The sequence below is a fragment of the Pteronotus mesoamericanus genome, unplaced genomic scaffold (assembly GCF_021234165.1).
Source record: "Pteronotus mesoamericanus isolate MK-2021 breed Mesoamerican mustached bat unplaced genomic scaffold, CSHL_Meso_final scaffold_99, whole genome shotgun sequence".
Taxonomy (NCBI): Eukaryota; Metazoa; Chordata; class Mammalia; order Chiroptera; family Mormoopidae; genus Pteronotus; species Pteronotus mesoamericanus.
Window position 1 is genome coordinate 15,755,161 of NW_026555330.1, and position 16,309 is coordinate 15,771,469.

General features: G+C 58.2%; 1 protein-coding gene and 3 non-coding genes across 4 annotated transcripts; 3 read left to right on the plus strand and 1 right to left on the minus strand.

Moving 5' to 3' along the window:
- Positions 1–2,695: 2,695 nt before the first annotated feature.
- On the plus strand, positions 2,696–7,969 carry BTN1A1 (butyrophilin subfamily 1 member A1). The gene is made up of 7 exons (XM_054564819.1): positions 2,696–2,774; positions 2,957–3,295; positions 5,058–5,339; positions 6,159–6,308; positions 6,782–6,802; positions 6,897–6,923; positions 7,296–7,969. Exons 1-7 carry the CDS (start codon positions 2,696–2,698, stop codon positions 7,967–7,969), a joined length of 1,572 nt encoding a protein of 523 aa, XP_054420794.1.
- A 3,057-nt stretch (positions 7,970–11,026) lies between these two features.
- Positions 11,027–11,100, minus strand: TRNAT-AGU (transfer RNA threonine (anticodon AGU)). Its single transcript has one exon. It is a non-coding gene; the product is annotated as a tRNA-Thr (tRNA).
- Positions 11,101–14,450: 3,350 nt separating this feature from the next.
- TRNAR-ACG (transfer RNA arginine (anticodon ACG)) lies at positions 14,451–14,523 on the plus strand. The gene has a single exon. It is a non-coding gene; the product is annotated as a tRNA-Arg (tRNA).
- A 358-nt stretch (positions 14,524–14,881) lies between these two features.
- Positions 14,882–14,954, plus strand: TRNAV-CAC (transfer RNA valine (anticodon CAC)). Its single transcript has one exon. It is a non-coding gene; the product is annotated as a tRNA-Val (tRNA).
- The last annotated feature ends 1,355 nt before the right edge of the window (positions 14,955–16,309 follow it).

Sequence of the window (16,309 nt, forward strand, 5' to 3'; positions counted from 1 at the left end):
GCAGTGAATTAACCTACATCTGCCTGCGACGCTGCTCAGCAGTTGGAGGGACAGAGAGGCCACTTGTGCTGCCCATGGAGGGGCCTCAGCCTCCCCGCGCCTCCCTGCCTCCTCCGGCTGCTCCTGGCTCAGTCCCCCCTTACACATCGGCGACTCTGAGTCCCCTCTGCCCCTTCGGTTTATGGGAGGGACTCTCCTCTCCAAAAGCATTTCCAGGAACAGGGTCCAAGACCCTCCGCGGCAGGACCCCAGGTCCCTTTAGCTCCTTCACGCCCCCGGTCCCCCCTCTGCCTCGAACCCCAGCCGGGTCCCCAGGCCCCTCCCTCCGCGGCCCGCCCTTCGCAGACTCAGCCTTGGACGCACCGAGCACAGAAACGCACAGGGGCTCGAAATGAGGGGGTGACCTCAGTGTTACCCGGTCAGCGTGTCTTTGGGTCCTGTCTGAGTGTCAGCAGGGTGCGCACCGTGTGCCCAGGACAGAGCCGCGGGCTCTGAGGTCGGGGACGAGCCGCGCAGCGCGGCTCCGGGCGTGGCTCGCAGCCCCGCGCCCGAGCCTGGTGCGGCCGGGGGGCGGAGGCGGTGAGCCCGGCCCGGGCCCTCGCGGCTCGATGGCGCCCCGCGGTTCAGGGAAGCCCGCGACCAGGAGCGGGGGACACACAACCGTCCAAGGCCTGGGGGTGCTGAGCGGGGAGACGACCGCACCGCCACCCGACTCCTCCAGTGTGCGGGGGTCCGCGGGCGGACACGAGGCGCTGCCGCGTTTCCGTGACCACATCACGGCCCGACCTCGGTGCTTGTCACTAGGGACGGGCAGGGTTTTTTGGCGCAGACGGAGGGTCAGATTTGCTGTGGCGAGTCGTTCTCCCGGCGGGCGGCTGGTCGGTCCCTGGTGGGGCTTAAAATCGTCCCAATTAGAAGGCCAAAAACAAACTGCGTCTGTGAAGGGCTTTGTCCCAAATATAATAGACTTCTTTAATCTATAAAAAGCTCACACAGATTCATAAGAGGTAGCAGCGGAGTCTGTGTAGGAATAATAGAGGGGGGAGCGGGCGGCGATCGGCCTGCAGAGCTCCCTTCCCAAATAGATTTCGTTTTTAATACGGAAAGTGACCCACCTCGCGACGCCGTAAATGCGCAGTCAGACCCAGTGACCCGCTCTGCGCCCGCCCCGCCAGCGGGGAGCAGGAGTAGCAGCCGCGGGTCGGGGAGAGCGGACGGTGCGGTCGGTCCGGCGGTTCCGGAAGGCGCCCACGTGCGCAGACCCCGGGCCCCAGCGACTGCATTTCTCGGAAGTTGTCAGAAAGCATATTAGGAAGTTATCAAAAATGTGGACAAAGAATACGTGTAAAGAGCACTGTTTACAATAGGCAAATATCCACCGTGTGCTACAGTCTTAGGAACTGTAAGATCCTACAATATGCTCTCAAGTGGCTATTCATCATGTTTTGAATTATGCAAAAACCTTATCAACTGTTTTTTTTTCCTTTTTTTTTTTTTTTAATGTGCATGAGCATAAAATAGAGACTGGGAGGAAATAGGCCAAAATGTACTAGAGGTTATTACTTGCTGACATGGGGCGAGTTCTCCTTTTAAAAAATATTTTTATATTTTTAAATTTTTTCGTAAAAATACGATGTTTAGCCTCAAAGGAACGGCAGGCCTCGTTCCCGACTCCCAGGACGGCAGCTCGGGGGCCCCGGGAGCTGGATGGCAGGCCCGTTCCCGCGGCCCCGCTTCGGTTCTCCGCCCACACGCGGCGGCCGAGGAACAGGCTTCCGAGCCCGCACTGTGCGCCGTGAGCCCCGCAAGCCGGGCCTCTTTTGGTCCCCCCAGAGCCTCTGAGTCCGTGGTTAAGAGCAGTATTTTGGAGACAGAAGAGCCGAGGCCTCGCGGCGCATCCCGGAGCTTTCAGTCCCAGGCGCCCTGCCCAGCGCCGGAGCGCAGAGGCCGTTCTGTGCGCCGCGGGCTTCTCTCCCGAAGCAAAAACCACGGGGCGCGGCGGGCGGTCCTGAGCGCTCCACCCCTTCCTCCTCCCGCGGGTTTTAACTTCGCCCCGGGCCGCTGCCAGCCTCGCACTCGGGCGCCCCGGCTGCTCGGGCCTTTCCCCGCGCGCGCCGCGACCCCGGGTCCGCGTCCGGGACTCCTGTCCGCCGTGGGCGCTCCCTCCCCCTGCGCCCGTGTCCCCCCGAGTGCCCGGCCCTCTGCCCCAAGCCCGGCGCTCCCCTCGGCTCCTTCCTCTCCCGGTCCTCCCGGCCTTTCCTCGCTCTCTTCCACTCCGTTCTCCGGACCCCACCTCCGCCCCCGCCACTTGATCGTCTTTGCTGAAGGCAAACGCCAATTTACTGTATTTGAAAGAAAAGGGGTTTTTGTTTTTTGTTTTGTTTTTTTAGCACAGTGGTTCCAAGATTTTCTCATTTCATGCAGCGCACTGAGGGGCGCTATGTCTCGCCGCCCCCGCCCCCTAAGTCTTCTCGGGATTTCAGGCCCGTTTTGCTGCTCTTTGCGCGCCGGGCCGGACGGCGGGTGGCAGGTGGCGGGCGGGTGGCAGCGGAACCGGGAGTCCGCTCTGCGGGGCGGCGCGGGAGGCGTCTATGCGAGGACTGGCACCGGCCGGCGGGGGAGCGGGGAGGGCAGTGTCCGGAGGGCCCGGCTCACCTCCTGTCCCTTGTCCCCTAGACTCCGGCATTGGTGGGAGATGGCCGCTCTCCGCCGCGCCTGTCTGAGCGGGGCGCTGCTCGCCCTCCTTCTCCTCCAGCTGCCGCGGCTGCCTGCAGGTGCGACCCCCGTCTCTGGCCCGCAGGGCCACTCGGCTCTCCCCGGAGGCTGCCCCTGGACCCCAGGTGGACTCCGTCGGGCTGTCCCAGGACTAAGAGGAACAGCGGCAAAGACGAGCCTGGTCTTGCCCATTCCTCAGCCCCCGGGCCCCCTGCTGCCTGACCCACCTGGTTTCCGACAGCTCACCTCGACGTGGCCGCGCGCCCGGAGCCGATCCTGGCCATGGTCGGCGACGACGTGGAGCTGCCCTGCCAGCTGTCCCCGAACGCGAATGTGAGCGCAGCGGGCGCGGAGCTGCGGTGGCTCCGGGAGCAGGAGTCTCCCGCGGTGCTGGTGCTCCGGGCCGGTCGCCCGCAGGACGCGGAGCAGACGGCCCACTACCGGGGCAGAGCCGCGTCGGTGCAGAACGGCCTGGCCCTCAGGCTCCGCGGGGTCCGGGTCTCGGACGACGGGGAGTACCGGTGCCTCTTCAGGCAGGACGACAGCCACGGAGAGGCCAGCGTGCGCCTGAAGGTGGCCGGTGAGTACAGCGGATGCCTCTCTGCGGGACTCCCGTGCGGGGTCTGTCTTGCTGCGGATATGTCTTTGCAAACTTTCGGGCGTTCCCCAAACCCCGGGCAGGCTGGGAAGGCTTGGCAGGCCCCGGGGGCGGAGGGGCAGGTGAGTGGGGAGGGGTTGGGGCTAAGGGTGAAGAGAGGCCATCGAGTTGCCTTTCTTGTAGAAATTTACCTCATGCATGGCCTGCCTTTCCCTCTGGGTTTTAGGATAAGCATTTTCTCACTGTATTAAGTCCGAGACGCACCGGCCCTGTGACGCCGGTGGCCCACCGGGTGTGCCTGATGGAGCCCCAGACCCGAACGCCCACCTCGCGCCCCTGTTTCACTCTCGGCAGAGGCGCGGGGAGCGACCCCCGGCGCACTCGGGAGCTGCTCTAGGGGTCGGTACCCAGAGTCGTGTTCCCTGATTCCCCAGAGCAGAAAGCGCGCCTGCGCGCTGGCCGCTCAGGAAAGGTTCGCTCGCGTTTCCTTTCCTCGCTCCGCGCCCCGACTCAGGAGGACACGGTCCGGGACACGGTGAGCCGTCAGGCGGGACGTGCGCCGAGGGCCGGCTTTCCCGCTCTCTGGGCACCAAGCAAAGCGCTCCCCGAGCCACGTGGCCGGCGGTAGACACTGGCAGCTGCTGCCCCGCAAGCCTGCGCAAGACTGAAGCAACATTAGGCAACGGACGAGGAACTGTCAACTCTAAAAGCATCCGCGCTCGTTCGATGCCATTGCTGTCCCTCGGGCCGCTCTGAAGCGTGCCATACACGGCGCGCTGCCCGTCCTGGGCGCGCGCGCCAGTGCAGAGAAAGGTTGGAACCCTGGGGCGAAACCGGAGCCCCTGCCTCCTAGCAGGCTGCATCCCGTGCAGCATCACCTGGGACTCACGTTTCCTTTGCAGAGAATTGTCTTCAATGTGTATTACAAAACCCCAGAGAGTCTATAGCATCAAACTGTCATTGTCCCCTTTTACGGGTGGCAGGCACCTTTGAAAGTCTGCGGGCAGTGGCAGCCCTCTTCGTGAGAAAGGTCCACATTCTCTCACGCACACACACACTCGGGGTACGGGTTTAAACCAGCAGCGATGGACGTGTACCGACCGGCCCTCCTTCGTGGCTCGGCGTTTTTCTGTGCGCTGTGGAAACGTAGGGGAATAATCAGGCTGAAGAGACCAGACAAAGCAGATGTTGATTTATGTGAAGGCGTAATTGTTTGAGGGAAATGAGGTTGAAACCATTTAAGAAAACTTCTGAGTCAGTATCCCAGGTTCAAGGAACCTTAAATTGCGGGCTGTGGTCTCAGTGCACAGGCCTCCAGCCGGCTCTGTCTCCTCAAGGATCCGCCTTCCCTCCTCATCCTGAAATACCAGCCCGCCTCCGCTGCCTCCCCGCAGCCTTCTCATAGCGCCTTCAGCCACAGGGCCCCCTGCCCCGAGCTCCCAGCCCAGCCCCCCTATCCACCTCCCGCCACTGGTCCCGGTGTTTCTGCTGGTGGGACAAGCACCCCGCGTCTTCCCGCCAACCCCACACGGCCACCATCAAACCCCAGCGGGCATCGCTCTCTATGAGGTTATGAACTTCTTCTCGTTGACGCCTCAGTTTCCTTGTGTGATGAAAAATGGAGAGGAATCCCCCTCATTCCCTGTCCCCTTGTGCACTTCGCTCTCAAAATACATAGCCCTGTGGTTATAAGGCTCCCAGGTGGGCGCCAGTGAGGGCGCCAGACCAGCTTCTCTCTCCGCAGCCCTGGGCTCTGACCCGCACATCCACGTGGAAGTTCAAGGGAACGGGGAGGCCCGGCTGGAGTGCACCTCAGTGGGGTGGTTCCCAGAGCCCCAGGCGCGGTGGAGGACCGCCGAGGGACGGGACCTTCCCTCCGCGTCGGAGTCCAGGGACCCCGATGAAGAAGGCCTCTTCTCTGTGGTGACGTCGGTGATCGTCAGGGACGCCTCCACAAGGAACGTGTCCTGCTGTATCCAGAACGTCCTTCTGGGTCAGGAGAAGGAAGCAGAAACCTCCATCCCAGGTCAGTGAAACCCACACTGGGTTCCAATTGGACGCGGCTTTTGCGCCTGCCGCCTGGGGCACCTCAGCGTGACCTCAGGGCAGAGTGGTCGGCCTTCTTCACCTCAGATCCTGCCCCCTGGCTCGAGGGAGCCCCCCCACCTCACTCGGAGACTAAAGGTTCTGAAGGCATGAACCGTGTGCCTAGACCTCATCGAGGCTCCAGAGTTTCCACCTTACGGGATGCATCTTAGGTAGAGCAGCTCTGTCCCGGGAGGCCTTCCTGAGCCGGAGACTCCCTCCTTGAGTGACCAAGAAGACTAAGGTCGCGTGTTTCTGCCCCGCCCCCACCACCCCAGGCTAGGGCTCTGACTCCGTCCTCAGGGAAGCAGACCCCTCATCATCCCCGCAGGCCACCTCTGGGCCAGGAGGAACTGTCCCTCACCCTCTTGGCCACTGAGTCCTCTGCCTTCGTGGCCGAGGCGGCATTTCCCCTTCCTGGTTCCCCTCCCTCATCCCCTTGGCTCAGATCCTCCACCGATCGATCGTTAAGGGGGGACTTCCGTCACAACATGAATCAGTCCATTTTATTCTGTATTTCACGGGCTTTGTCCCAAAGTGACTCCTGCTTAACTTCCTTCCTCTCTTTCTCTGCTCTTTCCTACCTAAGATCTCATAAATTTTTTTGAAGAACCTGAAGGCACGGGGGGACTGTTTTCTCCTTGAGATGGAAGGGAGAGGTTCAGGTGACTCCCTCTTCCGAGTCCCTTTGGAATCAGAAGAGAAGCTGGACTTGCTCAAAGTGTCTCAACAAACGCCCTCTTGGGGGACTTGGTTTCAGCTCCCTTCTTCCCAAGACCGACTCCCTGGATGGTGGCCGTGGCTGTCATCTTGACGGTGCTAGGAATCCTTACCACCGGGTCCCTGTTTTTCACCTGGAGACTCTACAAGGAAAGAGGCAGACAGAGGAAGAACGAATTCAGCTCCACAGGTGAGTCGTGGAGTCCCAGGCTCCCTGTCCGGAGCGCCTCTGGGCGAGGCTGGAGTCAGGCCCCTTAGGGTAACTGCCGTCGGAAGGCTCCTGACTCTAGCATTCTGAGAGCCAGCGGATTTTGAGGCCCCTGAAGCCACGGAGGCGCACTCTGGAGGAGACCAGAGGCTGGGGCACAGGGGCGGACCGCGCTCCAGCAGCGGGCGTGCCCGCTGCGCGGCCACTCCTCGCCCGGAGGCCCTGGTGCCGCTTTCGCCTCCTGTTCCCAGAAACGATGAAAGGTCTGAGCCCGAGCCAGCAGGAACTTCCTGCATCTTTCCTGGGAGAAGAACCATCCGTGTTCTTCTTCCCTGACCCTGCGTCAGAGATCGGGCAGTGATGATTCACAGTCCCTCCTTTGTTGTCCCTCACACTGTCTCGGGCCTCCGGTGTCCACTGCCGAAGGTCACTGGGTATTTCTGTTTGTTTTCCAGAGAAACTCCTGGAAGGGCTCAGTAAGTTCTGTCTTCTTGACACTATTTCACACTCAACATTTTCTCTCTTTTTGGATAAAACCTGTCCGTGACTCTCCTGTCGCTCTCGTTGCAGAGTGGAGAAACGCTGCCCTGCACGCAGGTCAGTAGCTCACGACTCCCTTGGGGCCCCGCGGCGCCGTGCCCCCGGGGTCCAGAGTCCTACAACACGGGAAGGGGAAGCACCCACACATTCTAGTGATGAGGGGAGGGAGGGAGGGGTGGTGGCGAATGGCCTCGACTTTTCCTTGAGGCGCATAGCGGGCCCTGGGGAGACAGCTGGGAGACAGGCTCCACCTGGCACAGGGCGAGGGTCCTTAGGGACTGTGGACGGAAAAGGCCAGCAGGCCAGAAGGCCCCCCTGGAGGGGGCCTGGCGACTCCTTGATGACCGTGCCCTGTCCTTGGAGAAGGAAGGACGGGTCATGCAGCCCCTCATCCACGCGCACTCAGACCCACTTCCTCTCCGTGTCTAGTTGACGTGACTCTGGATCCGGACACCGCCCACCCCCACCTCTTTCTCTACGAGGGTTTCAAGTCAGTCTGGCTGGGAGACGCACGCCAGGAGCTGCCTGAGAAAGCAGAGAGATTCGACTCCTGGCCTTGCGTGTTGGGTCGGGAGGCCTTCACCTCGGGGAGGCATTACTGGGAGGTGGAGGTGGGAGACAGGACCGACTGGGCCATCGGCGTGTGTAGGGAGGATGTGACGAAGAAGGGATTTGACCCCATGACTCCCGAGAATGGGTTCTGGGCCGTGGAGCTGTACGGCAATGGGTACTGGGCCCTCACCCCGCTGCGGACCCCCCTGTCCCTGGCAGGACCCCCCCGCCGGGTCGGGATTTTCCTGGACTACGAATCCGGAGATGTCGCCTTCTACAACATGATTGACGGGTCCCTTATCTACACTTTCTCTGGCGTCTCTTTCTCTGGCCCTCTCCGACCCTTCTTCTGCCTGTGGTCCTGTGGCAAAAAGCCGCTGGCCATCTGTCCGCTCACCGGTGGGCTGGAGGGGGTCACAGTAGTTGCTGATGCCACGGACCCCTCCAAGGGGATCCCACGGTCCCCGATGGGCGAGGATGCTGCCTCTGGGGACACAGACATGCTTCACTCTAAACTAATCTCTACCCAGCCCAGACAAGCGGAACCTTAAGGACGGCCCCAGCTTCGCGGTTTCCCTCTGTGCCCTCTCTGCCTCCACCCCCGGGGCTTCTGCCACGGGCTTCCCCCAACCCCCTTGCTTCCTGTTGCATGGGGATCGGTAGTCAGGAAAGTTGTGTTGCTCTTGCTAGAGAGGGCGGGGTGTGGGACCTTCCAAACCTGTTTCTGTACCACTGTTCAGGGGCCAGAGAGGTAACTCTTCAATACTTCTGTTCTCCTGCCCCTTGAGGCCAAACCCAAAGGGGAAGGATTAAAACAAACTCAAAAGACAGCTCAGGGGCCAAGATGGGACTAGGTTGTCATGGGGTTAATATGACAGAAACATCTCGGTGTCCAGGTGGGGGGTATGTAGAGGGACAGGCAAGCCGAAACCTCAAAGGGTTTTGGGAACATAAGACTGAGGCTGAAATCCCATATAGAAACCTGGAGGAGACATTGTGATGGAAGAAAGCAAGGTGACCCCAGGCCAGTGAGCGCTGCGCCGCTGGCCAGTCCCTACAGCGTTAGGCCTGTGTCTCGGATTTCCTGGGCCTGGGCGCAGGGCGGAGGAAACCGGTCCCGCTGCTGCTGCTGCTGCGGGGGCAGCGGCGGGGCAGCGCCGAGCAGGCCAGGGCGTCGGGCACCAGCTGGACAGAGCAGGGGACTTTAGACTGAATGCACAGCTGTGGGCAGAGCTGCCTCTCAGGCCCCGCCCCCTCTGCGCCCCTGCCTGGGGATCACTCCACCCCCACTTTGTGGGCTCCACAGCCTCCACTTCTCTCCCTCCTGACGATGTAGACTCTCCATTTCAGAGGCATTTCCAGGAACTGCCCCTCAGTGAAACCGCCACCAGCCACTGAGCAGCCTCGCGCCCTCAGCCCTCAGCCCGACGTCCCGTTTACCTCCACGAACACACCTCCGATGAGCACCAACGCCAGCTAACCCCATGCGGCACGCCCTGCGCTCTGTGCGTGCAACCTGCTCCCACGCGCCTCTCCCCGGTGCCCCGAATGCGGTGTCTCTGCCGCGCAGCCAGCGGAGTGCCCTGGCCTGCGTGCGCCTCCTCCTTACACCTGTGGCTGGTCTGGCCAACGGGCCGCCAACTGACCCACATGTCCCACTTCGATTGTAGTTCTCCAGCGTTCAGGATAGATGTCGCCCGTGGTCGTAACCTAATAAATAAGTCTGTCTCATTTCTGAAAGCAGCACCTGCACCTTCCTTTCTTTATTCCAACAAGTGGAACTGAAACAAAAACAGAGGGGAAAGAACCTGCCTGGGAATGCTGCTCGCCAAGCGGTGCGGTTCCATTTAGCCAAGACCCCTCCGGGCCCAGGACCGAGGGCCCCCTGGGCAGGAGCACAGGGGCGGTGGTCCCGTGAGGGCCCAGGCACCTACGAAAAGGGCCCAGTGCCCCTGGCTGCCCACCCCCAGCCCCTGTGTGGGTGGTAACTCCATTTCTACTCCTCAAAAGGTAGCTCCTGGTGCAGGTGAGTGAAGCCACATCTTGGAATTTTAACAGCACTTTTCCAGGAGGAGGAAATGAGTGGGAACTTTTTAATGGCCATGCCTTGTAACTGGGAAGCAAACAAACTGGGTGACCTTTGGAAACCCCTGTTGAAGGTCCTCGCTGTTCAGTGAGGCACCCACTTTCCCTGGCTTCGCCCCAGGTGAGGACCAGCTCAGCCGGCGTCCCCGAAGCTCTGGCCCTACGCCATCCGGTCAGCTCCACGGCCCAGAGGGACGGCTCGCGGGTCTCCGATGTCCTCTCCTGTCCTGCCTCAAACGCCATTCACCCCACACTGCCTCCTGCCACCCACCCACGCTGCATCCCTGGGAAAGGAACACGATTTATTCCTGCTTTAAAACTATACACTTGCGTTCAAATTGTGCTTTTAGAAAGTCAAAGGAAAACAAAGCCCACACTTTCTTAAAAACACTCGGGAACCTCAGGCAGTTTCTTTGCTGGTTTGACATGTAACCTGTATCCAGAAATGTGTTTGTGAAACCTCACCCAGGATAGACGGGGCTGTGCAGGGAGCTCTCCCCCAGAGCAGGAAGAAAACCCGGGTCACAGATTTTCATCAGCCCTCATCACCTCCCTTCCCTGTTCCCCTTCAAGGAAGATGGTCACCAGGCGCAGCACTGAGCTGGCACAGATTCTTGGGAAGCGTCTGTGCCCTTCCTTCCCCGCTCTGTCCCTTGGGCCTGAGGCCCCAGGAAGCCCTTATCTGATGAGCCGGAGGCACCCTTGCAGCTGGCGCCAGGGGCCAGTGTGGAGGCGGGGGGAAGATATCTTGGTGATCCTGGCTTCACTTCTGAATCTTTTGAAAGTGTCACCTTGCCAAATGCTTTGCCAAAGCCTGGCCTCGTCGCCTGGGGCAGAGTCAGGATGCTGTGATTTCAGAAACCTTCCAGGTGTGTCTCTGGAAGTTGCTGGGGGAAGCCTCTTTGCCTGGTTTACTAGACACAGAAACTACCCAACTTCTTTTTTCCTTTTTAAAACTATTTATTGCAGTATAATATCCACTCAGAAAAGTCCACCAGTCTTCAGTGTACAGCTGGATAAGCTCAGAACAAGCCGCAAGACGCACAGCTCCTTACGCATTATCGTGTTATCTGGTGGGATTTCAGTGGCTGCTTCGAACGCGGGCGCTGCCGCCTTCCCAGAAGCACATCATCAATCATTCCTTCCTCCAATGAAAACGCTGCCTGCCGATTGTGGGAGGGCACCCACTGGGGATTTTCTCGGGAAAGCAGAACGGTCCGAGATTATGATGTTGTATATGGTTTAATTTGGGCGACTCTCTGTGCCTCCTGCTTTCTCTGGTGCCTTTTGTACTTGCTTTAAAAAAAAAAAAAAAAAAAAAGTATGTGACACGAAAATACGAGAACAGGAAGGATGGAGATTTTCCTCAAAAGAACAACTCATCTTTGTATCCTGTTTTGGTAAATAACCACCATCTCCAGATCCATGTAAAACATTACTGTGAAACGCCGTGGGAGAAATTTACCCTTAAGATTTTACTTTGATCACCCATCCCCTCTGTCGAAAGGCGAAAAGCCACAAAAAGGCCCCGCTGGGATTCGAACCCAGGATCTCCTGTTTACTAGACAGGCGCTTTAACCAGCTAAGCCACGGAGCCAGCACACCGGCTCCCTTCCAAATCGATGAGGAAAGAGAAAGATCTTTCCTTTTGTTCGGCGGGCGGATTTATTTTCTCTCTACAAGAGTCAGGAGCAGCCCAGGTGCTTCCCTAGACCCTAAAGAAGAACCTCCCCCCGGCCCCAAAGACCCAGGAAACGGCGCAGCTGTAGGAAAACAGCCGCCTCGGCGCGGGGTGGGCGCAGGAAGAGAGAATCGGCCACGCTCCCGGAGCGCCTCCGGGGCGTGTGACACAGACACAGTGACACCAGGACGCTTCAAGCGCCCAGAACTGGGCCGTGCAGGAAGCAAGCTCTCTGCTCCTTACTTCACGGCCTTCACGAACATTCCAGCATTGCTTACCACATGACTTTCCGTAAATTTGGTTTCCGAATGCCTGCTTCTAGCTTATCATGTTAACCGATGAAATTCCAGAGTTGTGCGCCTCGAAAATACAAGGCTTGCCCATTAAAACCTAGTCTTGGAAAGAAAGAAAAGAACGATCGCCTCTCCTCTGCAGCAACTGAAGGAGAGGCGCTTTCTTGTCTTAAAACTTGTCCAAAGAATCTGTTTTGATAAGGTATCACACTGAGAGCATTCACAAGAATTCCTCCTTGGTCATGGGGGTGTGTGCGAGTATTTGTAACTGCTTCCAGTTTATTCTATGCTCTGCAAAGTAAATCTATCCTTGGGAATATAGTTGGAACAAATGGCTTTGGTGAAACTCTGAACAGTTTACAGCTTGTCACCACAGCTGTGAACGTCCCATCCCAGATGACACCTGTGATTGCGGTTGCTTGTCTTGCTTGATATCTGTTCTCCGGGTGGTAATGCTGAGATCAACTGTGTCAGCGTGTGACGGATTTCTCTGAAACACGTGAGGCACTTACTTCTGCCCACATACGTGAGCGGGGGCTGCGTGACTCTGCTGGATTTATTTTTGTTAAAATTTGGTAGTCGGTGAACTCAATGCACGGTTGGATTGAAACACCATGAAATAAGCACCTATTTCTTTAATATTATAAGATGAGTCATCATATCATTGAAGTGCTTGGAGCCAGGGTGGCTTTGACCAAGCGGTGGCAGACCTTCAGAAAGACAGCAGAGCCTACTGTATCTGGTTTGGGTTTTGCCTTTGACTGGCAGCTGTCAAAATTTGCACAGAAATTCTTGGAAGTCCAAGGCGTTGTTTAACAAGCCAGAGGCAAGTCTCGGGAGAAAGTTGAGACTAAGAGCCACCACTGCCAGAAATCTGGGTATGAACACTACCTTCTACTCAGTTTCCAGGGTGGCCATCAAGGACTATGGGAAGGCCCCGCATGTTGGCTTGGCTCCACGCACCTGAAATTAGAGAAGGTACCAATTGCTGAATCGCAGACGCTGGCAATAATGACAAGAGGCCTGGGAGAGGCAGACAGTGCCATTTTCCATATGTTTAGGAGAGAAACCAAAAATGGAGTAGTTCATGAACTTGGATGGGAAAATATAATTTTATTTTGACTACTTAACAAGTAATCACTGAAATTTTGTGTTTTCTTCCATTATGAATATAAGCAACAAATCACAATTGTATTTTAGCACTTTTGACTTTATCACTATTGGAAATCACAAATATTTTCTTACAAATCTGACTTGTTCCAAATTTCTCAAAATATCATTATGCTCATTATTGCTTTGAAATCTCAGTATTTATCAGCTCTCCTGCTGATATTGTCATTTACTGCATTAATAAAAGAGCACAAATATTACTGTACCATACATTTTTAATATTTTAAGAACATATTTCAGTATAATTGGTTTCCCTTTGAAGTCTTATGGATTTCTCTTTTTATACATAGTTAAAACTATTATCCCAGGATGGTGTCCATAACCACCAAACTGCCCCGCAGGACAGAACAAAACCTGGCCGGATGACTCTTGTTCTGTGGAAGAAACCGTGACTAGGTCTACCTTAGGTAGAGCAGGAACGTGCATTTATTGTAAGGACAGTCGCGACCTCACTACCTGAAAACAAATTTTCTCTCACCTCAGTGTGTATGTTCTCAGTGTCGGGCGGTTTTACCTCATCTGTGTGGCAGCCCTCAAGTTATTCACAGCGCTCTCGAGGCGTGGGGTGACGCTTCCCCCTCAGAAACGCGGAGAGGCTGAAGCGCACCCACGAGGAGCACTTCTGGGTTCCCTGGGAAAGTGCCCAAGCGAGCATTCATGGGTGTGCCAGCTGTTTTTAAAGGCGTCCTGCTCTGAGATGTAGGTCGCACGCAGTGAGTATGTTTTGCACAGTTTTGCTTAGTAATTTTTAAAAAATAAATTCTCTGAACCACCCAAGAAGAGACAAGAAAGGAAGTCAGACTGTGCCACCCTACAGTGGCTTCTAGCTTCCTAGAGTAGCAGCCTAAGTCCTTGCCCAGGCCCGCGAGGCCCGAGGTCATGACCCCGGTCTGCGGCCCGTCCACTCGGCACCGGCTGCTCACATTCCTGGACTGGCCTCAGCTGGCTCCCACTTTCAGGCCTTTTCCTGAGGATCACCCTGGTCCGAGACTGCTCTGCTCCCCAATATCTGCATTTGTCTGTCGTCCGCCTTCCCTGCTGGGCTTTTCTCTTCCTCTTCCTGGAGTTCGCTTGGTTTTTCTCCAAGCGCTCATCACCATTATTTTACTTCCCGAACCGTAAATATGGGTCAGATGGTGCAGGACGGAGGGAGGTGATGCTGGGGTGAAGCGGGTCTGGGCGGCCTCCCCTGCCGAGAAAGGAACCCTAATCTAAACAGTCACAACCCGGAGGGAAGTTTTATGCGTTTATTTGAGACAAACTGATAGAGGGGGAGAAAGATCTCAAATGCTCTGCAGAATGACAGTTTTGTAGCTTCTTGTGTACATTTGGAATAAGGGAGAGAACGTGGGAGAAAACAAGATGCAGGAGATTTAACATGACCTTGCAGGTTGGTTCCTCCTCCGAGGGGCCTGAGAAAGAGGATTAGTGCTGCCGTTTCAGATGAGTGTAAACCTAGATGCACAAGGACCTGGACAAAGTTTGCTTAAGGCGAAAATAACCTTTTGCTAAAGAATTATAGACCGGGCATGACTCCGCACCACGACCTGTGGTCAGATCACCTCGTGAGGTTATTGTCGGTCACTGATTTTTATCCCTGAGCCCCTTTTCGTTCGCAGGGCCTGGGGGCTGGTGTGAACCGGAGAAGGGGCGCACGTCTTCCAGGGCCGAGCGCCCGGGAGGTGCGGAGAACGGCTTTCCGCGGGACGAGGCGCAGGACGGGCGCCACCACCCGGCCTCTGACGGACACGTCCGCCACCTGGTTTCTGATGAAGAAAACGCGTCGCCGCAACGCTTACGCGTGGGCCAGTGGCGCAATGGATAACGCGTCTGACTACGGATCAGAAGATTCCAGGTTCGACTCCTGGCTGGCTCGGTAGATGCCGCAGTATTTTATTTCTCCCTGCGTGGCCCCGGGAGGAGCCCGCGGCAGAAAAAGGCCCCGCCGCGGGCGGGGGCGCTTTCCTCGCGCGGCAGATCCCCGCGTTGTCCCCGCCGCGCGCCCACGGCCAGCACTGCGGCGAAGGGCGGGTGCGAGGTAAAGCAATTAAAACGGGAAGATTCAGGCTGCCGAATACCGGTAGTAACGAAGGGCCAATTGTGAGAACTAGAGCCTCTCTTTTCTTGCGGCCGTTCCCGGTGTAAAGGGCAAAATGGGTAAGTGGTCGGCACGCGCAGGCGCACACGGCGGCTCCGCGCAGTGAACAGGGAGCACCAGCGGCTACTCTCCCAGCGTTTCCGTAGTGTAGTGGTTATCACGTTCGCCTCACACGCGAAAGGTCCCCGGTTCGAAACCGGGCGGAAACAGCCGTGCGGGCTTTCCTTTTCCCGACCTCCCTATTATGGAACGAATTCCTTAACAAATGATATTACTTGATTTTTTAAAATTCACGCGGCCATAAACACGTGCCTCCTCTTCCTGTCTCGCACGCCCGGGGCTGTGGTGCTGACGTGGGTGCGGAGTCGGGCGGCCGCAGGAGGCGAGACGCGGCCCGGGCCCCGGAAGCGCATCCCCAGCTCGAGGCCTTCCTGCTTGCGGATCCCCGGTCGCCCGCCCCGCAAGGGGACGGCCTGGACACTCGGTGAGTGTGGGGCCTCCGGGTGCCTGCTGTCCCCGCGCTCCGCGAGGCCCGGGGCGGCGGGGCCGGCGGCGCCGCCGCAGCCCCAGAGGGGAGGTCGCGGGGGGCGGTGCCTCCGCCGCCAGGTTCGAGGAGTCCCTGTGGGCCACCCTCCGAGAGGGCACCGGCGGGCCCGGGCTTCCTCCCCTTGGCCCGCGCTCCCCTCAAAGGCGGGAAGACCCCAAAGTCCAGAGACGGACCAGCTGTCGCGCCCGGTTCCGGCGGGAACTGCGCCCTTGTTGGCCTTGACCTGGCGGGCACCGGGCCGGCGGCCACGTGACCCGGATCATCAAACGCGTTTCTGCGAAACAGGTCTCGTTTTTCCGCCTGTCGGGCGCGGAGCCCCTTCCTTAGACGCGTCATCTTCGCTGTTGTTTCCATCCCTCCTTCGAAGGGTCAGAAGCAGCCGCTCTGGTCTCGTTGCTCAGGGTCCCTCAGGGCCTGGCATGAATGGGGCGTTTGTGACGTGTTTATGGCGATAAGGAAAGGGCGCCCCTTCCCTGCAGAGCTCTTTTCTTCCTTTAAACAGGCTGCCGTGCGCCGTCCCCTTGCCGTCCTCACGCCTTGGACCCGCGCTTTTCCCCTCGCGGGTCCCTTGTTAGCAAGACAGTAAGCCGGGGCCTGCGTTCAGTTCCAATTTGTCCAAGATATTTCTGTTCGCAGCCGCGTCCCCACCACTCAGGAGGCAGGGGCCCCAGGGCCAGGCGGGGGACGGAGACTGTCCCCTCCGCCTTCCCTTGTGTCGCTGCAGAGCAGTGCGTCCGCTGCGAAGCCGGGCGCACGTGGTGACAGCGGGTTCGACGCCTGTGGCTCAGCGCACGTGAGGCCCCGTCCTGTCCCACCTTCCCTGTCGTCCCCATCCCCCTGTTTCGTAAGCGCCGTGAACGCCAAGCGGCCCCCAGCACAGGAGCCCTGGACCACGGGATGAGGCCGCAGAGTCTAGCTTGTCGGCTAGCGGGTTTAACAGGCGACTTGGTGCAGAAGCGCAGTCCTAGGCGGCGGGACGGAGGGGTTACCGCCCCCGGACACGCGGTTTGGTGGATG